At 44.2% G+C, this 20,889-nt stretch overlaps 1 protein-coding gene across 3 annotated transcripts in view; it reads left to right on the plus strand.

Moving 5' to 3' along the window:
• EYA3 (EYA transcriptional coactivator and phosphatase 3) overlaps positions 1–20,889 on the plus strand; it is a 41,380-nt gene that overhangs the window by 16,162 nt on the left and 4,329 nt on the right. For 2 of the 3 annotated variants that reach the window (XM_053964526.1, XM_053964527.1), the window contains 13 exons: positions 822–901; positions 3,430–3,496; positions 4,279–4,421; positions 8,654–8,791; positions 13,436–13,518; positions 14,972–15,155; positions 15,932–16,071; positions 16,196–16,279; positions 16,842–16,931; positions 17,322–17,380; positions 18,378–18,535; positions 20,108–20,222; positions 20,572–20,693. In XM_053964526.1, the coding sequence (XP_053820501.1) occupies positions 822–901; positions 3,430–3,496; positions 4,279–4,421; positions 8,654–8,791; positions 13,436–13,518; positions 14,972–15,155; positions 15,932–16,071; positions 16,196–16,279; positions 16,842–16,931; positions 17,322–17,380; positions 18,378–18,535; positions 20,108–20,222; positions 20,572–20,693 (1,463 nt within the window). The remainder of the gene's footprint in view (positions 1–821; positions 902–3,429; positions 3,497–4,278; positions 4,422–8,653; positions 8,792–13,435; positions 13,519–14,971; positions 15,156–15,931; positions 16,072–16,195; positions 16,280–16,841; positions 16,932–17,321; positions 17,381–18,377; positions 18,536–20,107; positions 20,223–20,571; positions 20,694–20,889) is intronic. The other variant, XM_053964528.1, reaches the window with a different exon arrangement.

Below are 20,889 nucleotides of genomic sequence, written 5' to 3' on the forward strand. Positions count from 1 at the left end.
ATCCAACACAGAACTGTGCAGTTGTTTTTTGTTGGGATGCTGAATGGAGTTGGGTCATGGAGGGAGGCATAGAGCACCATGCTTGGTGCACATCTGAGCTACAAGGGGGGGAAGTCCCTGCTCAGCAGCAATAAACAGTTCCTTTGGCTCCTTCACCTTGAGAAACTGCAGTTTCAGAATGTCAGAACAGCACACAGATGGCTCAAAACCTCATGAAAAGCTGTGTTGCAGAACTAGCAATAATAAAACTAAAGCCTGGAAGGCAATAATCAAGGAAAAAAGACTTTCTTTCAGAAATTACATGTACTTCCTACTCTATATATGAGCAAAGCAACATCCACGTGGAACTGAAACAATGTGGGACAAATCCAAAATAATCCAGTAACCTGCAAATATTTAAGTACAGAAGTGACCCCCAGTTCAAGGGTGTTTCAACACTGGTCTTTAGGGACAAATCCAGCAGTGAGGCAATGCCCATGGGCAGGGGAGCCTGTGACAGCAGGGTCACACATCACTGGTGGCAGCAGCTCCTTGGCTGCTGCAGCTTGGGGGAATGGGATGGAGATGCCAAGAGGTGTTTCTCACAGAAGCCACCCCTGCAGTCCCCCCTCTACCAAGCCGTGGCCACTCAAACCCCTTATAGTTTGATGTCTAATTCCAGTTGCAGATCTCTCTCAGAATTTCTTCATGAAATAGCAAGGAGCACAGGGCTAGGTTTTGTGAAGAGCTAGTTAGCTTTGGTCAGAAAGGGGGTTATGATGCCCAAGGATGTTAATTTAAGAGTTCATAATGCTAATCCTAAACCTTTGTTGTCCTGGCAGTCATGTGAGCAGCACAGAAGTCAGCGAGCAGAAAACTGAATCTTCAAACCTTGGTTCAAACCTTCCCATGTCCAGTGAGAGTGAGTATCTGTGGAGTTCTCCCATTGTCTTTCCTCATGTCTTTCCCTGGTACCATGCTTCATCAACCACGAGCTTTTTCTCCTCCTTGTAATCCTTAGCCTGCTCTCACTATCTAGTTGTAAAGTGAACGTTTGCTGTAGTGTTTACAGAGTGTTAATGCCTGATGGTAAGGAAATATCTGTTTCTAACAAATATTTTTGTGTAACTGCCCCTCAGCTGGCTGTTGGGTGCTTCTGAGTACTGCTGTGTCTTATCTGCCTTAGACATGATTCTTTTTGAGGGTTGAGACAATATCAATTGTAATGCCTGTAGTAAACATGTTTTATAAATCATCATCTGGTTGGGTCCTTTGTAGCAATATGCCATATGCTTCATCTTAGACTCTGAGTTGTATTGAATGTCTGCAGAAAGCTCTTAGGAAATAAACAGAGAAGAAACAGGCAGGGAATACAAAGATTGCATACTAAGTGAAAAGTGGAGTATATCCTTTCTCTTGGAAAAAGAGGGCTGGAAGTTACTAGGAAAGTCAGATTGCTGTGTGGAATACCTTTGACTGCCAATACATATTTTGAAGTGTAAGTCAGCTCAGCTGAAAATGTGTAAGGTGTAACTCTCCATTGTAATTGATTTAATCATTGCTATTTTAATCCATGTACTGTGGTGTTGCAGGAGTTATGAGAAATGTCATCCTGCAAAACCTGCTGCCTAACTGGATAAACTATTTACAAATCCTAGAAACTGCATTATTGTGGGATTTTTTCTTTTTTACACCATTGCCTAATTCTTTGTATGCAATTTTATAAATAAGAAGTCTAGAAATATCATTACTACATAACTATTCAGATGAATATTGACATTCTTAAAACAACCCCTACAAATCCTAAACATGTGGGAACTGACAAGTGTTAGAGGAAAGCCTTTGGGTCCAAAAGTTCCCAGTTTGTGTTTCCTGTTGTATCCTTGTGCACACTGTGAGTAAAGGCAAACACTGAGGAGCAGGGGATGGTGATTCGTAGATCATATGGTAGGTTCAGCACATGTGGTTGATGGTTTGTACTTCTCAGCTGCTTGGGTTCAGATTACACAAAGAGAAGGTTATTGAGGTGGCAGAATGCACATTGGGGTTAGAGTTGCCTGTGACACTGTCTTGCTTTCCTCAGTGTAACTCAGGGGAATTTACTATGTGGTCATACAAGAGCAATAATGCAGGTCCAATATGGAAAGCCCAACTTTTTTGAGCACATTATTGGCATTTGGATCAAATCCCAAGGCAGAGTATGCTGTTATCCATGACCCTGGGCTGTTTTGAGGGCTGTTAATTGAGTCACTCCAAAGGGAGAGGGAAAATGTGGTCTCTGGTAGTGTAGTGGTAGTTTTTGGGGAGCAGGGCCCCATGGCCTGCACAAGGGATACACTGTTAGCCTGGATTACCTCCTGGGCAAGCCCTGTGTGCTTTTCTTTCAGAGGGGAATCAGCTGGATGCACAGCAGTGCAGCTGTGTTTGCTGTGGGTTTGGGAATGGTGCTTGCAGATCTGAGCTGATAAAGCCCAGCCACGTGCTGGGCACAGCCAGTCACAGCAGCTGTAGCTCCCAGCTGTCCTGTGCTGGTGGCGTGTGCCAGACAGGCTGCATGGGCCAAATTCTGTGCTGGGCTCCTGCCCATTGTTGCTTTCCTAGTCTGATGGACAGCTGAGTATTTAATCAGCTGATGTGAATCCGAGGGGTGTTTAATGGCTCTTGGGTTAAGCCATAGGAGCCCAAGCCCCCATCTCCAGCCCATCCTGGAGTGCTATAACAGAGCTCTCTCCCGCAAGGTGTTCCAGAGCCATAGGCTGTGCTGACTGAGAACATTTGAAACATTTCCTCCCTGGGTTGCCAGCTGAGCCACTCTGTCTTGTCAGCTTCAGAGTGCAATTGCTGTGGATTTATTGAAGCAGAAAAATGGAAACATCTGGTTAAATGTAACTACCAGATTACTTTAGAGGGATCTCTGAGCCTCGTGCACTGCAGCTGTACTTCACTGGATGTGTGTGATTAAGTTCATTGAGCTGGAGCTGTTCCTTTTTGCAGAAAAGACTGTTTGCTGGAGCCATGCATGGATAGAGTATGTAGGGGAACAGGAAAGCTTGGCAAAAACCAGACATTTGGTCTCTGCTCCAGGACACAGAAAAGTTACACTTGGTGCAGATGAAGCCCCTTTTGCAAATATGCAGGGTTTTGGGGAGGACTGAAATCAAAGTTTTTTTATGACAGTTGCAAAAAATTATGGTACCAGCTGATAAAGAGCAGTGTTTCACAGAGATGAATAGTGTGACTGACTGATCTACCTGCTGTGAGCTGGCAAAACATTTTTCTGCCGGTTTAACAGTGTGTTTTTGAGAATTTGCTTTAAAACACATATTCAGGCACTAAAACTCTTTGTAAGTACTGTGTGTTGACTAAAATGTACCATTAGTATTGACATTTGTCTTTATTTGTTGGGTTTTGAAAGCACCTCTGTAATTACACAAACTATTTTTTTTTCAGTTATGACATGCACTGATTATATCCCAAGGTCATCAAATGATTATACCTCACAAATGTATTCTGCAAAGTAAGTCAAGAAATTGTTACTGAGTTCTGTAACTCGTACTTCTCTCTGAAGTAATCTTTTTGTATCTTTATGCATTTCTCTAGTGCAGTAAATCCCACTACTGGCAGCAGATACTCATTGCTGAGGACACTGAACTTAAAAAATTCACCCTTTGGCTTTAGTAACTGTTGTTCTATGTTCACAAAGATAAATTAAGCCCATCAAGTAATTAACATGATAGTCTTGGTGAATAATGCACATAATATTTGTCAAATAAACAAGTTGAACATAAATAAATGTAAGGGGAATGTAAGATTTTCTCATCATTCACTGTGTTTATGGATCTTTGTAGTTCTTCCTGTTGGAGCAGGATAGGCTTTAACCCCTGCTGCTTGTTTTTGTGTAGTTTCTGTGTGTGTCCCACTGTTTTTTACAGGTACTGCTAGATTACAGTAGCTGCAGGGTCTGGTGTGGTAAGGCATGATTAGTGAGACTGACTACTCATGCCTGTTGGAATGGGGAGTGTGTCCCTCCCAGCTCACCCTGCCCTCCCAGACCTGGATGAGCACTGGGGCTCTGGCACTGTGGAGGAGGGAGTTTCCCTGCTGTCACCACAGGAAGCTGGCAGCATCTATAAACTCAAGAGCCTGCCTTGGGAAGAACAAGGGAGTTTATTGCACTAAGAGGACATGTCAGTCTGAGTAGTTTCTCCTGTCTGGAGCAATTTTTTAATGTGTTAATAAGGCTGAAAGATGCATAATGTAAACAGTTCTTTCTGACTTTTGTTCTCTCTTTTCACCAAGGCCATATGCACATATCCTTTCTGTACCAGTATCGGAAACAATGAGCCCTTACCCCGGTCAGCCTCAGTACCAAGCACTACAGCAGTCCCAGCCCTACACCATCTACCCCCAGACCACCCAGACCTACGGACTACCTCCTTTCGGTAAAGAGTGACTTTTCAAAGACTTCTCCTGCCTGCAATTACTGGTTTATGTCTCATTAAAAAGCCAGTGTTAAGCTTAACCACGTGTGTTGGAGAGAAGAGTTTGTAGGAGAGCATATGCATAGCTTAAATTGTAGATGGGCACTGATCTCTTGATGGGGCTTCAATTTAAAAAATAAGATTTTTTTTTTACAAAGCTCTTACTTTGGATGTCCCCATGAAGTTTGCCATACGGTTCTTGGTTTGGGATCATAATTGTCTCTAGTTGTGGTATAGCTGTGTTTGTGCAGTTTCCTTCTTAGTGAAATGAAACAACACTCCATACTACAACACCTTTCTCCTTCCTCCTTCCTCCTTCCTCCTTTCTCCTTCCTCCTTCCTCTTTTCTCCTTTCCTTGTTGTTTTCCATGATTTCATCTTTCATCAAATGAGAGCTCATGCTAAAATGTCTCCAAGTTTACTAGGCAAATCATTTGCTTCATTTGCTCTAATAATTGAGCCCTTTGATAGCTATTCCAGTCTTTGCAAATGCAGCTCCCAAAAAAATGGAAGGGAGCAGAGGCTGTTTTATCCCTTAGCATGAGAGGGGAGAGCATCACACCACCGTGCAGGGAACCTGGGGGAGCACCCTGGCTGCCTGTGGAAGTGGTGGAGTCACCACCCTTTGCAGAGGACATGGTTTAGTGGTGGACATGGTGGTGCTGGATTAATGGTTGGACTTGATGGTCCTAAAGATGTTTCCCAACTTTTACCATTCTGTGATTCTAAGTATATGTCTCAAGGGCTTGTGGTTGTACTGCACAACCATATGCACTGAGCCTCTTGCAGATGTATTTGTAATGCTGAAATCTCAGTACCTTGATGTGTGTAAGGATGAATTTTTCTTTAGTTAAAGAATTAGATGTCTTTGAATAAAAACAGCTACATTTCTGGCTTTTGGTAGCTGCTGACAGAACATGGGCTTTTGTAAAGGTTACAAGACAATTGATTTGTCATTATATATTTGAAAGATGGTGTAGGAAAGATAATAAATCCAGACTTGGCTTTGTTAAGCATAAGTTAAATTACTAATACTGTAATTACTAATGGTTGCTGGAACATACTCCTCCTCACTGGGTGCCTGCACTTTGGTTTCAGTGCCTTGTTGCACTGTTTTTTGCTGTATCTGAACAGTGGCTGATGGTTTCCTTTGCTCCATTTATTTGGTTTCTTGATAGTGTGTTGTGCATGGTGCACTGAGGCTGCTTTGTGTGCTGTTGTGTGTTTTAATGTGTCACATGTTGGTGTTTTTAAAGGAAAATATTTGTAAATATGTGGAGTGCTCCAGTGAAGTTGTTTAAAGCAGTGGTTTAGACTTCTACAGTTTTGGAAGGAGGGAGGGAAGGTGTAGGGGTTTTGTTAGTGTATTGTGTGTGTGATGTTTTGTTGGTGGCAGTAGTGGTGGCTGTATTTGGGGGGAGTGTTCGTTTTTTTAAAGCCAAAGGTTCTGGATTGCAGGGGTGCTCAGCTGCTTCAATATCATGGTCTAAATGTAACACTAGAAATTCTTCTGAAGACCTGGAAGGAGATGTGCATTTTCTATTGACTTCAAAGGAGCTTTTGTCTATAAAATATCCAAAATGTCATCAGTTACTGAAATGTCTGGTGTTGATTTTGAGGTCTGTTGTTAAACACCTGATTTTTTAGTGTGAAATCAAGTGTTAGGAAGATGTTAAAAGTCATTATTTCCAGTAATGGAAATCATAGTGGAGTGGTACCTGCTGAGTCATGCTGAGAAGATGGACCTTGCACGGTTTGGTGGAGAGGTAGAAGGTAGAGAATTGAACATGCACACTGCAGAGGGAATTCTGGAAATTGTTTCTGCTCACAAAATCTCCAGTGAGCAAATGAGGGCCAGCAACTTGGTTTTACCAGCACCGGAGGGCTTGATACAGAGGTTGGTGTGTCTTTCTACTGTGTATTTGTTTCTATGCCAGAAAGAAGGCACCATGGGTTATCTAACTGGAACAAACCAGCATGAAATTCAAGCAAGCTGACAAACACAAGCATAGTCTGGAGGCAGCTGAAGTCAGGATGCTCCTTTTAGAGAAGGGATGAGCTCTGCTCTTGCTGATTTGTCACCTCTCTTGGTGTTCAATGCATCGTTCTGCATGGGATGTCCTTGTGGACTGGAGAGATTTTATTAAAGAAGCATTACAATAAGAGTGGTGACATCCAGGCTGCATACGTGTAGCTGTAAGCTGGTTTTAGAAGCACCATGGATTACATTAACTCAAGAAAAACCTACAAGTGATGGGATGTCCTGTGTGGGGCCTTACCATGTATGTAGATGTGTGCTGTGACATTCTGTGACATACAGTGCTGCTGTTGGACATGGAAGTCCTGTTCCCCCTCTCACAGCTTCTCCTCCATCATCCTTGAGGCTGTACTAGCTTATAATGCTGCCTGCAGAATGAGAGGGGAAGGACATATGCCAGCAGTCCAGGAGTGTGCCTGGCTCTATAGAAAGTATAAAGGACATGCCTGTAACAGCAGGACAGTGATGGAAGGCAGGGGCTGAAAGATGCCTTAGCACATGACGTGAATCACTCCTGCACTGGCAGCCAGCCAGCACTGCCAACACCTCTGTGTGTGTCTGACCTGCCACACTCCCTGTGTGCTCATTATCCCATGGCATCCAGGGTGGGTTTGTGTTTCGCTGTCTGGTTCTTTGGCACTTCTGCATGTCATGTGGCCATCTCATTGTGTTGCTGACTGCTCCTTGTCGCTCTGTCTTGTGCCCTAAGGAGCTTCTGGTTACTGTCCCCTGTGAAAACTGCTCACCCATTTGGAGATGCTGGCACTCCCTTTCTAGGCTAAACAAACACAGCTACTCCCACTCTCCTTGGAAGATCTTTTTCCCCATATGTTTTGTTCTGGAGTTTCTGCAGTGTATCTACAGTCTTTCTTAAATCAGCCTTTCCTTTTTGTTTGCTAATTATTGAGGTTCTGGAGGTTTGAAACCTTAACGAAGACACAACTTGAGAGTTGAAGAGTCAAACCCTGAGGTGACTGTGCAGAGGGGAGTGATTTAAGTTGACTTATAGGTGTCAGTTTGAGATCAAATATGTAAATAAATCAAAGGGCCATTGCAGAATTTAATGCTGACAGAGCTGCAGCATGGAGCGACCTCCTGGAGCTGCTGCTCATATCCAGCTTGATGGAGTCTCCCATGTCTTTTAGGTAAGAAACCTAGAGCTCATAGCCTATGGCTCAATCCAGCTGGAGAGGGTGAAGGGCTGCAGGTGGCTTCCACAGCCTTGGTACTGTTTTTGAGGTGTTTAAAAAGAGGATGGTCTTTCTGATGGCCCTGAACTCTGTCTAGCTCCAAACGTCCTTTGTTCTGCTGCTTTGCACACTCCTGCTTGTTTGTAAGTAGATCCTCTCAAAATATTTCTGCTTCCTAACCAGGGCCAGGGAGAACTGTCTTTGACTTTGGCTGTAGAATTGGAGACACTCAAATGAAAGCCTGAAGAACCCTGAAGAGCAAGGCCTGAGCTGAGCTGCCTCAGTTGGACGCTGTTGGCACCCATCAGTGCAGAGACCTTGACCTTAACACAGCACCCAAGCTGAGCCACATGCTGAGTGTGCCCTGTACACATAATTACAGTCACTCTGCTCTCTATGCTGTGCCCAGGGTTCTTACAAAAGCATTCCAAAACAACAGGAAGTCTGGAAGAAACATTCAGATTTTAATTTTTTTTTTTTTAGCTCTATATTTGTTGTTGTCAGTCTAGGAAAATTACTGACTTGTGGTTTGGTTTAAAATACTCATCCCAAAGGCCAGTGAAGTAGTAGAAGTGTTGAACTTGGCCTTCATAGATCCCAGCTTTGGCCTCACTGTGTAACAGCTGATGTCACTTGCAATGCTGTGCAGCTCAGCCCAAAATCACAGCCATTGGCAGGTCCATTTTCTGCATGGGCAGTGAATCTTAGTGACACAAACAGATTTTCAGTTAAAAGCTTTGCAAATTAGTCTTCTTGATGCTTTTAATTTTCTCTTTTTTAGCCATTTTGTCACCAGCTCTAATCCCTGCACAGCCTGACAGTCAGCACTTACTATTGCCAAAATTAAACATTTTCCATATGTCATTTGTTACTTGCTTTTGTGATGAGCAAAAATCTTAATCTGAGGAGCATGCTGTTTGGTCCCAGCATATTTGTTTGTAACTGGTCCAATTTATCTGATTCAGGTGCACTGTGGCCAGGTATGAAACCTGAAAGTGGTTTAATTCAGACTCCATCTACAAGTCAGCACAGTGTTCTTACCTGCACTACAGGGTTAACCACAAGCCAGCCCAGCCCAGCACATTATTCTTATTCCATTGAAGGTAACTTGGCATGGTTTTTATCTGCATCTCTCTCCACCTAGCTGAGTCCAGATACCAAACTAGAGAGGCTTGCACGCATGTCCTTGGTTTGTGCATGCTTCTTCATGCTTTGCCTCTTTTCTTTTTGTGCCTGTGTGTTTCTGGGTTTGGATTTGCCTCATACCTGTGTGTGCACCAGGCTGGCTCGTTGGTGCCATGCTGCTGGGCTGAACAGGGTGAAGAGCAAATGGGAAGGGGAAGGAGAGACTACATGTTGTGTTCCTGCATGCTTTATTGGGAATGCTCTTGCATTTCTCTTTGTTTGTGGTTCTTAGCTTGATGTCAGGAAATATGCTGACTGCAGTGAGGTTTTTAAACATTTGTTTTTAATTCCTTCTGGAGGTAGAAGGCTCTTGAATATCACAGACACTGGGTTGGTAGATCTGCTAGGAAGTGAATTTCTCAGTACAGAACTACCAGTCAAATACTGTAATTGCTAGAAGTGTCACATCTAAGAAGGCAGGTGCTGAATTTCACCAGCTTCCACAGCAGTTTTTAGGGGTGAATGTGCCAGATAGCTGAATAATGGAATATTGTTGCTTATGGCACATATGTGCAAATGGATAACTTTTCTTTAGGCTGGAATTTGCCATTTATGTTTTGGTGACAAATGGTGAAAATTTGTCTCCTTCTCTGGAAATTTTATAAAGCATCTCAGGAATTTGTAATCTATGTCTTGTAGAATATTTTCACAGAATAATTCAGGGACTTGAGGAAATTTTTAGTTCAGCTTCCTGCTCAAAGAGTAGTTGATACAGAATTCAGAGCCAAATTGCTCAGAGCTTTATCTAGTTAGATCTCCAAAACCTCCAAGGATGGAAATTTTGCCAGTTCCAGAACCTGACTGTCATTATGATGAAGTGTTTTTTCTTTTGTTGACTCAGAGCTTTCCCTCTTCCATGTTCTGACCATTTCTCTTCTCCTGCTGCTGCACACCTGCAAAAAGAGCCTGTGTCTGTCCTCTCACTAATGTCCATGCAGGTACCAGCAGGCTGCATCAAGTCCCCAAAGCCACCTCCTCTCCTAGCTGGAAAGTCCTTCTCCCCTGAATTGTCCCTTGCAGGGCATGTTCTCCAGATCCCTGAGTGGTTTAGTGTCTCTTTAGCAGACCCACTGAACTTTATCAACATGTTTCTTGTGCTTGAGGGGCCAAACTGAATGCCACAACCAGATGTGGTCTCATGAGAGCCAAGAAAAGGAGGATAAGTCTTAAAAATTATTAAAAATTATAATTAAACATTCCTAATGTTTGCTTAATGGTACTTGCTCAGCTTGCATTATTGAGACAGTCAATGGCTCAGTGTAGTATTTACCCTTAGTCACTTCTCACATTCATAACACAAGGAAAGCAGTACTGGAAATACTCCCTTCTTCCAGCATAACCCTCCTTCCCACAGTCCAACCAGCAGAATGACTTACTGTGTCTCACAGCACCAGCTTTAATTGCCAAGGGTCAGGAATGGTGCTACACAACGTGACCCCTGCCAGATTTCCCAGTGATGTCCCGTGGGGAGCAGGTGGATCCCTGGGGTTGCTCAGGTGACAGACCCATGTCAGGCCTTGCTCTGTAGAATTATAAAATCACAGACTTGATTGGGTTGGAAGGGACCTTAAAGATTATCCACTTCCAACCCCTCTGCCATGAGCAGGGACACCTTCCATTAGACCAGGTTGCTCCAAGCCCTGTCCAGCCTGGCCTTGGACACTTCCAGGGATGGGGCAGCCACAGCTGCTCTGGGCATCCTCTCAGCCAAGAGTTCTTCTCAATGTCCCATCTAACCCTACCCTCTGGCAGTGGGAAGCTGTTCCCCCTTATCCTGTCACTCTGTCCCCTGTCCAAAGTCCTTCTCCAGCTCTCTCTGAGCCCCTCTGGGTGCTGGAAGGGGCTCTAAGGTCTCCCTGGAGTCTTCTCTTCTGTAAACTGCTCAACCCCAGCTTTGTCAGAGTTTCACACAGGAGAAGGATTTTAATTTGTGCTGCTGGGAGAATGTCTGATGTGAGAAATTTCCCTGCAGGCTGCTCTCTGAAAGTGTGCACAAGTCACCCCAAAGTGTGCAAAACTCACTCCAGTTGTGCAAATGCTGTTGTTTTTTGGAAAAACCTTTTGCAGACTCGCAGGAAACTTTTCCTTTTTCAGATTTGTGATATTTCCTTCTCAAGCAGCCCACCAAGGGTTCAGGTCAGTACAGGGGCTGGTGTCAGGGAGGTGGTGGAGAGCAGAGCTGGAAGGATGGACAGAGTTGTTTCAGTAGTAATCCCTGGAATATCTGTCTTTTCTCTCCACTCAAATCAGCAGGGTGAGACACAGCTGTACAATGATGCTGACCCACTGCAGGGGAATTTCAGTGCATTATTCTGGTTTTGGCTCTTTGAAAATGATTGAAGCAAAGCAGATTGGGATTTATAAGGTAGAGGAGGCAGGGATGTAATATCTGAGGATGAAGAAGTGGGGGATAAAGAAAGGAAAAGAGTTATGGCATGTTTAATGCAGTACTTGTGTTTGCTGGTCTTTAAACCTCAGCCCTTGAGGTCATGTTTGGCAAATCCTTGCCAAATATTTTTGCATGGTTCTGGCCCATTCACAGGTAAAAGGAAGTGGCCCACAGTGCAGAAAGAATTGGTTCATCTGTGTGGTGGGAACTGTTTGAAAAAATCTGGTATGTAGCAATGTTTAGATACAGGATTATTAAAAAGTCCTGTTGGAGGAAGACCAGAGTTAAGATAAACAATGAAGTTCATGTGAGGGAATGCCAAACCTTTTTTCTCATTTCTTAACTTCTGTAATCAATCTCAGTGGAGAAGCAGCCTCAGCAGAGCATTACAGATAAGAATCACTTTCTGTTTCCTCTCTGTAACAGTCTTGAGAACAGTGGTGTAACAGTCTGTCTTCCAGAGAGTTGCTCTGCCCCAGCTGAGTGGCAGGTTTGTTCAGTTAGCAAAGGTCTTTTCTGGAGAGCTGGGCTTCATAGGGCCTAGGAAGCAACCTTCTCTGTAGGTGATAACAGCCATGGTAGTTTCCATGATGTGTAACTGGAAGGAGCTTTATTTGGAAACTGCCCCTGTTTTCAAGCAGTTGCTTATGAGGAGTGTCTGTGACAGATTCCTTGCCTCACTCTGCTGGGCTTCAAGTAGCTGTGGGTCCTTGAGTGTCTTCACTGCCATTATTGCTGTTCAGTGCAGCCCTTTTGCCTTTTTCTAAATGTTTCTGGGGCTAATTACTTCCCTTTGTTTCTGCTTCCACAGAGATGTCACCCTTCATATTTCTCATCTCCTGTAAATCATGTGTATTTCTACACATTTTTTAAGATCTGTTTCTTATGTTTTCTTAACTTTTTTGAAGCGTATTTTGGATCCATTCCTCTTTCCAGGAGGCACCAGGTAGTATTGGTGGTTGTCATAGCACAGCATACACTGATTTAGAGTTCATGGTGGGGCCATTTCCCTGGGGGAGCAGGACTGAAGCCTTCAGAAGCTTGAGTTCTTGGGGTGAATTTTGTGTGGTGGTATTTGCAGAAAACAAGGGTTTTTCTCAGAGTGATGGTAAGGTAAGGGATACTGTGAATTTCTGCAAGTCTATATAAGCATCTAAGAGTGATTTTTTTTGTTTTATTTGTGTGCAGAGGAAGGTGGTTTAGAAAAGAAATTAGTTCTTGGTGGCATGTGGTTTTGTACATTCTGGTTTTGTTCCTGCTGATTTAATTATTTTTTATCATCCTTGTGAGTCCCAAAACCCCACGTTGAGGAATGTTTAATGGAGTGGCCCTGTGTCTGCAATCCCCCCAAAACTGCTAAACCACTGGTGTTCCCAAGTGCTGCTCTAGCAGCCTCTTCTGTGTTTTGGGAGAACTGAATGCAGTGACACAAAGCTTATAAAACATCTTCAAGGTGGTGCCAACAACTACACATCCCTAAGAATTCATCCTAGGAGCTGTTGACAGATTATTTCAGAAAGTTACATCCAAAATGCAGCTCTAGATACAGGGATGTTGGGAGAGATGCTCGCTTTCTCCAGCAGGAAACACTCTTTTTCTACTATTTGAAATATTCTTAATGTTTGCTTAAATTTTAAATCTAATTAGACTAAAAATGATGCAGTTTTTTTTTAAACAGAATTGATTTGAACACATTCATGTCCCTTTTCTTGATTTATTCTGATTCATTTTCAACTGCTACTGATTGATCATCAGAATGGGACTGTTGTCTTATCAAAATATGTAGTAAAGATGTAAAACCTTTTTAATTCTGCACCAATTGCTTAGCACTCATGGAGGGAGAAGGTTTCTGGACCATTGGAAAGGACAGTTTTAAAGATGTACTAGCTCTCCTTTCCTGTAAACCCAACTGAAATGTGACTGGTGTCAAAATACACCCCAGTCCTTTTTTGGGTGTTAGCAAGTTTTACATCTTTATTGCATGTTTTGATAAGACAACAGTCCCATTCTGATGATCAATCAGTAGCAGTTGAAAATGAATCAGAATAAATCAAGAAAAGAGACATGAATGTGTTTAAATGCTTGCACATTTGCCTAGTAAGTATTTATTTCACAACTTCTCATTTCTTATGCTTTTCTAGAATATTTAATGCAGTAATTATCAATTTTACAGCACCAACTACCAATGCCAGTCCAGTCTCTACATCCTCAACTGTTGTCAATATTTCCACATCAGCAGTAGCCAGCATCTCACAGGTAAAACTTCTTGGTAAATTTATGTGCACCATCTCCTTTACCTTTGTTTAACATGTTGCTCAAAACTTAACATGGAAATGTCACTTCAAATGGAGCACAGTGGTGCTGGAGCTGTGGGGCTCAGTGTGTAACTCAAAGTCACCAAATCACTCCTGCTGTCTCTTTAACCATGATGCTTCTCCCTTTGGCCTTTCCAACAAATTCACTTCATCTGTTCAAAGCTTTTGCCTCATCTGCAAATTGTGAGGTGAGTCTTAAAACTGAGAGGGAGAACAAATGCGCTCAAAAAACATCCAACTCTAACCCTCCCTGCAGGTTTAGTCCTCAAAATAGCTGAATTGTTTCTTCCCCTCCATCTCTCTTGCTATTTAAACATCTCAATTCAGCTATTTTGAGGACTAAACCTGCAGGGAGGGTTAGAGTTGGATGTTTTTTGAGCGCCTTTGTTCTCCCTCAGCAAGAATAGGAAATTAGGTACACAAACAAAACCCCAACCCAATAAAGTGGGGTGTGCATTCTGATGGTAGACTAGAACAAAGTGAGACAAGCTAACAAAGACCATTTTCCCCTGCCTTTTTCCTCTGTGGGTGGTTAAGTGCCATTCTGAGTACTTGGTTAAACAAGGGAAGCCTTCAGTGTCCAGCTTTTCAGAAAGAGAATACAGGAAGTGTGGAAAATGCAATGGATGCACAAAAATCCCTCTGTGCTTATGCTGTTGCTTTTTAAACGTAAGCTTGTAGGGGGGGAAAAACATTTTCTTTTAGTATTTCAGACCAAGGTACCTGGTTCACAAACCCAGGCTGCTCTTCAAGTAAATCAGGAGAGCACTGTGTACCAGAGCAGTGTCATGTGACATTTGGGGTCACTGCTTTTTTTACTGTTACTAGCAGAAGTTAAAATCCTCAAGCACAGCTCCGGGTGCTGAGCGATCTCCTAAATGAAATAAGTAGTTTTCATAAATGGATACCTTCCAGCATGCAGAATTATTGCTTGATGAAGTCAGGACATGAGTAAGGGCCAATTATCCTGTAGTTGTGCCCTCAGCAAGGCCCAAGGTCACTTTCTGTCACTGTCAAATGCGGGAAGTCAAATGCAGGACAAAACCACGCATTCCTGAGCACAGAGCGCACTGATGTCTTGTCATCCACTCAGCTCTCCTGTTGCTGTCACTTCATTCATTAAGAATTAATTTTTACAGGCACTGGAAGCAGAGGAATGGCCCTGTGATCACTGGTCTCTGCAAAACCTGCCTGTGCAGGGGCCACTGGGCAGCCAGAGCTCTCAGCCCTTTTTGGGAATGTCTTCATATGCAGAATGAAACAGCAAAAAGTCAGACTCTGCTCTTGCTGGGATTTTTTTTGGACAGGATATTCTAATACAAAAGTCATCCTGATTCCGAGTGTTTTCTGAATGAAATGTCCTTCCTACCATCACTAACTCTCTCCCCCAACAGGAATATCCTACGTACACCATCCTTGGCCAGAGTCAGTACCAGACCTGCTACCCGAGCTCAGGCTTCGGAGTGGTGCCACCAGCAGACAGCAGCACGGAAAGCTTGGCATTAGCCACGAGCACGTACCCAGAGGAGAAACCAAATGCCCTGGTGCCAGCACGGGCGGTGCAGAGACCTTCCTCTGGTGAGGCGGGGTCTGTGAAACACCTCTGCTAAACAGTGCAGGGGGCAGGTGTGGGGAAACATCTCCAGAGGGTACCTGCAGCATCTTGTCATGCTGGGCCCAATGGGACGCTTGTCTTCCTTGTCAGAGCCTTCCTGAGACCTTCCTGGTCTCACTGGTGTGCAGAGTATTATGGTGGGCCAGCCAAACTTACGTATCAGAAGCCTTCTACTGCTGCTCGTCCAGGACACCCTGCACCACTCTGTGTGCCCCAGAGAGTGGGAGTACTCTGAACACCTGGCTGCAGGAGGTGATGTACTCCTTCCCTAAGAAGGGTGTTCTTAGCAGTAGCAGGACAGGCTCCATCACATCTCCCTGTCAGTCATGGCCATGCTGCTTGGCCAAGGCTGTGTCTTCAGGGCCAACATCATCACTGTTACTCTTTCATATTCAATTGTCTATTAAATAAAGTAGTCATAGTTGAGTAATAGAGTAGTTCCAGGGTAGTGAAATGACTGCAGGGTTCCAGGCCTTAGGATGGAGGGTCTCTGCTCTGGCTTTGCTCTGCAGGCAGTAGCTCTTGCAATAGGTCTGGGGGACTAAATTGAAGAGACAGAGCTGTTTTGAAATGATGGGACAAAGAAATTATGGTTTATGTTATAATCAGGGTTCAACTACTACTGCATCCACATAGTAAAGTTACATCTTAGCTTTTGCTAAGGTGGTTTGTGGCCAATGCTGTATTGGTGTTTGTTTTGAGACACAAGGAGATGAAACCTGTGATTTCTTTCTTCCAGGAGATGCATCCACAAGTCCTTTGCTACCAAGAGCAACAGCAAGTAAAGAGTTAGATGAGCAAGCAAGAAAAAACATCCCTGGAAAGAACAGAGGGAAGAGGAAAGCAGATACCTCCTCCTCACAGGACAGTGAACTGGAGGTAAATAGTGATCTTCTTTTCTACAGGTAGCATTGCAGAATAGTGTGATGGTGAAAATTCTCCTCCCTTTTTTTCATTCCATGAAATTCATTCAATTTCTAACCTACTCTTGTTCTCTCTGCAGCGGGTGTTTCTCTGGGACCTGGATGAGACCATCATCATCTTCCATTCTCTTCTCACAGGGTCTTATGCTCAAAAATATGGCAAGGTAATACTGTCTTTTCCATGGAAGAAAAGCTATTTCTGTCAGGCAGAATTAAATGTTGGTCTTTGGAAAAGGAATAGTTTGGGTTTTTTTTTAAACTCTCTACAGTGGTACTTTTAAGTTGTTGGCAGTTTGGGGCAGGGAAAGAACTAAATTTGGCTTTATACAGAGTTAGGGTGTGGACATCCCTTCTTACAATGCAAGTCTGTCAAACTGGTTTCATCCTCACTGGGAATAACTGAGGTCCTCGCACATAGGGGAAAGAAGTGATTTTTCTCCTTCAAAATGCATTGCAGATTTTTGAATGCTTTGTATATGCTGACTGTGAAAATGTATCAGTCTCTCATGGGGAGCCTTGAAGTGTTTGGGTTTTTTTTGGTTTTTTTAATTAAGTTGTTTAAAATACTAGGGAAATTGTAGTTCACACCATTGACTGTAGCTGGAATTATGCCAGGTTTGATATACAGTGGAAAACTCTGTGCAATTTAACTGATGAGAGATTTATGACAATTCCCTTCTTCCTGTATCCAAAGTGCATTTACATTTTCTTTTTGTGGTTTTCCAGGATCCAACTCTAGTGATTGGCTCAGGTCTGTCCATGGAGGAGATGATTTTTGAAGTTGCTGATACTCACTTGTTTTTCAATGACTTGGAGGTACATGGCAAATGTATTTGAAAGGCAGAACTCCACGTTACCTTGTCAGAATTACACCTCACTCTTGCTTACTGATTGTTGTAAGCACAGCCAAATCAGGGGGGCACTCTTAACTGAGACAGGCATTCTGCAGCCTTCTAGTATCAGGAGCTCTCTGAGTTTCTGCTGGGTTTTTGCTTGAACCTGTACAAATAAAAAAGAGTGATGTCTGGTCCATCCTGTATTTGCATTTCTGGACTGGTGAGCACACGGCAGTGTGGCATGGCTTGTTGCTGTTGGGAAGTGTGAAGGGATTGGTTTCTATCACAGTTTCTTTAATCTGCAAATGTCAGTGTGTTTCTGGATTACCACAACGTGACATTATTTTTGGGTTTTTTTTGTCTTTAACAGGAGTGTGACCAGGTACACATAGAAGATGTGGCATCTGATGACAATGGCCAGGATCTAAGGTGCTGTACTGATGAATGCAGAAAATGTATTGCTGATGTAATCAGGTTTTGTGAAGACTTCAAATGCAGATGGGGTTAAGGGATGGAGCTCAGCATTGTGCTGGGGACAAAACCTGGCAAAGTGTTTGCTGGGAGGCATTTCTTTGAAGACCTATAAAGCATTAAGAGTTTTGAAATTATATTGTGAATTAACATTGTCCACTGTTGAATGCTGCCTCTGTGTTCAAATGACAAGTGAGGAATGGAGAACAAGCACTTCAGATCTCATGATGACAGCATTAGATTAGTAACCTAATCTAATGGTTACTCTAATTAGATTAGTGGAAAACGTCCCTGCCTATGGCAGGGGTTTAGAATGAGATGATCTTGAAGGTCCTATCCAACCTAAGCCATCCTGTGATTCTATGATCTTGGTCTTTGAAAATCCCTCTGTGGTTTGCATCCCTCTGAGAGCTTAATGATGCTCACTTTCAAACAGGGGGAGGTAGGTTTTTTCACTGAGCTGAACTTGCTCATGAAAAAATCTGAGAAAGATCTGTCAGGGAGAAAGAAATACAGGGAAGGTGGTGAAGCAGGATTTGCTTTCTGCAGTTATAAACTGCTGAAGTAGTTCATCTGCTTGTGGAGCTGCAGCTGTGATGGAAAGGCATGGATGCTGTGTTTGGAAGGTGATGTGCTGGGGTTCATAGCTGCAGGATGAGGAAGGGGTCAGTGGGAAGGATGCTCTGTATGGCAGAGGAGTGAGCAGCCAAAGAGTAAAGGAAGGTTTTGTAGTGGAGGGTGTGAAAGGAGTTGTATCAGTGCAGCAGTTCAGGCCAGCAACAGCTGTAGTTGGATGTCAGCATTCCCACAGGAGCCAGGCTCTGCTCCCCAAGTGCCAAGGTGCTTGTGCAGCTCCTCTCCGAGGCGTTCTCCAGCTGCCCTGGCAGCCCCGCCAGAAATGGCGCAGTGGTTCTGCTGCTGTGGCACACCTAACACATCTGCTTTCCTGGAACAGCAACTACAACTTCTCCACGGATGGCTTCAGTGGCTCGGGAAGCAATGCAAACCACAGCTCCTCGGTGGGCGTGCAGGGAGTGGACTGGATGAGGAAACTGGCCTTCCGCTACCGCAGGGTACGCGAGATCTACAACAAATACAAAACTAACGTCGGAGGTGAGTGGTCACCTGCACTGAGGGCTGAGCACTGAACAGAGCTTGTGGGGCCACACTCTGTCCTTCCTCAGAGCTTTGGCTTTCCTGATGTGTGGACATGAGAAATAAAGCATTCTCCTAGTGCTAACTGGGGTCAAATTTCCATGGAATCTTAAGAGGGTACATCTTCCAAAACTGAACAGTGTGCCAGTGCAGGCTGTGATTTATTGTGGAGATAAGGATGGGCACTCAGTCCTAGAGGCAAAGGTTTTGGTGCAAATAGTATCCCTATCCATACCTTTGTTAATTTGGTATGAAAGGCTGCCTGGCACTCTGCTCAGCAGTGGCCTGAATGACCCATTTGCCCTGCTGCTCAGGAGGTCTTGTTCATGTCTCCACAAAGCCTGCCTTTGGTCATGCCATTGTCAGGAAATACAGTGGTCACCCCTGGGCTGTCAGGCCCACAGTTTGATAGCACTTCTCCGCTCTCTCTCCACAAAGTCACTTAAAGCCTTCTAGTTTTGCCTCCCTTTCAACTCCAAAGCAGTCATAATCATGCAAACCACAGTGAGCAAATGGAGATGAATTTTCTGTTTAGTCTGAATCTTGGCATTGCCATCCCTGGAAAAGGAACGCTGCTGGAGTAGCTCACCTGGTAGGGTGACTAGGCCTGGTTGGTTGTGGTCTTGGGTACCCTTTGCCTACACAAAAACCTTGATAAATGTTTTTTTGGGGGGACATTTTTTCTAAAAACCAGGTATTCAAAGCTACAGCTTTCAGCCTTAAAAATCTGCCAGTATAGGTCTGCAGTTCAGTGTGCTGCAGTTACCTGGTTTCCTGTAGGGGAGATCAGACCGTGATTTTGTATTTTGCTTGTGGGAAACCTGGATGCAGAGTTTTTCAGGACCTGTGGAAAGCTACATGATGAAGCAGCTGTCAGTGCAGCCTGCTGTGGGTCCCCCTGTGGCCTCAGTGCAGAGGATTGGAGTTGAAGAAGGCTGGAGTGAGGGGGGCTCAAACATCATGGATGGAAATTGGAGAGATGTGCAGGCTCCATGTGTTCCTTTCTTGCTGTGTTTACTGTCAGGAGCAGAAATGGGCTCCACTTCTGTCTGCTTTTAATTCAAAACTGGAGGCTTGAAGAAAATGATATCTAAAAGCAATTACAAGCATAGGAATAAAAGAAGGGGGGTAGTTAAAAGAAATGTAAAAGGGCTTAAAGTGGAAAGGGTCCTTGGAAAGCAGAAAGTCAGAGAGGGTGACTGTAGGAGTTCTTCCCCTGCTCTGTGGCCTTGGGCCCTGCTACTGCAAGTACTTTGTATAAGAGAAGTGCCTTTGCCTGTATCCTGAGAAATGCTTTGAAATAATTGCAGATAAGTGTCTGCCCAGCTCCCCACGGTCAGACTCCTGCATGGATGTCGGGGCTCATTCATGTCACTGTGAGCTGGTTTCTTTCATTGCTTTGAGACAGACAGTCCAGCTTCCAGAGGTCTTCAGCTGTGTTATTTATTGCAGAGCAGGCAGCTGGTGCACTGGGGGACAGCCCTCCCCGTGTCAGACTTGCCAGGCAAACACGTGTTCCTCACCTTGCAGGCCTGCTTAGCCCACAGAAGAGGGAAGCTCTGCAGCGACTGAGGACCGACATAGAAGTGCTGACAGATTCCTGGCTGGAAACTGCATTAAAATCCCTGCTGCTCATCCAGTCCAGGTATGGAACCTGGCAGTACGTGTGAGGCTTTCTCAGCCCTTTCTGGCCCTGGGGTGCAGCGCTGTGCTGGGCACTGCCTGTGTCACACTGCTGCAAAGCGACCGAGGGCAAGAACTTCACCTGTTTCTCTGCTGCAACACCTGTAGTTAGCAAGGTCTCCAAATGGTTTTTCTGACAGGGAATTCTGCCAGAGGCAAACAAGCAAAAATGGCAAAACCTTGTCCTAAAATGCCTCCTGAAAGCAGGATAGCAAAGCACATGTCACCTGGGGAAGCTGATTGGACTGCCCAGAGCATTCCTGGCACCACTGCCTGTAGACGTGCTGTTACAAATGTTTTTCTTCTTTCAGAAAAAACTGTGAGAACATCCTGATCACAACCACCCAACTGATGCCAGCTCTTGCCAAAGTTCTTCTGTATGGATTGGGCGAGGTGTTTCCCATTGAAAATATTTATAGTGCTACAAAAATAGGTAAGGGATTGTGCCAAGCCTCTGGCATTGTGCCATCTGCTGAGGCTTAGCTGGGATCTTTACATGGGGAAATGCCATTTCTGCAGCTGAGCAGCCCCATGCTGTGGTTCACCTGGTCAATGCTTCTGGCCTCAGGAGCTGAACTGGGTGCTACCCCTGCCCTGTAAGACAAGAAGTGTTTCTGTACTGGGAGGAA

Source organism: Vidua chalybeata, chromosome 25, assembly GCF_026979565.1.
Source record: "Vidua chalybeata isolate OUT-0048 chromosome 25, bVidCha1 merged haplotype, whole genome shotgun sequence".
Classification (NCBI taxonomy): Eukaryota; Metazoa; Chordata; class Aves; order Passeriformes; family Viduidae; genus Vidua; species Vidua chalybeata.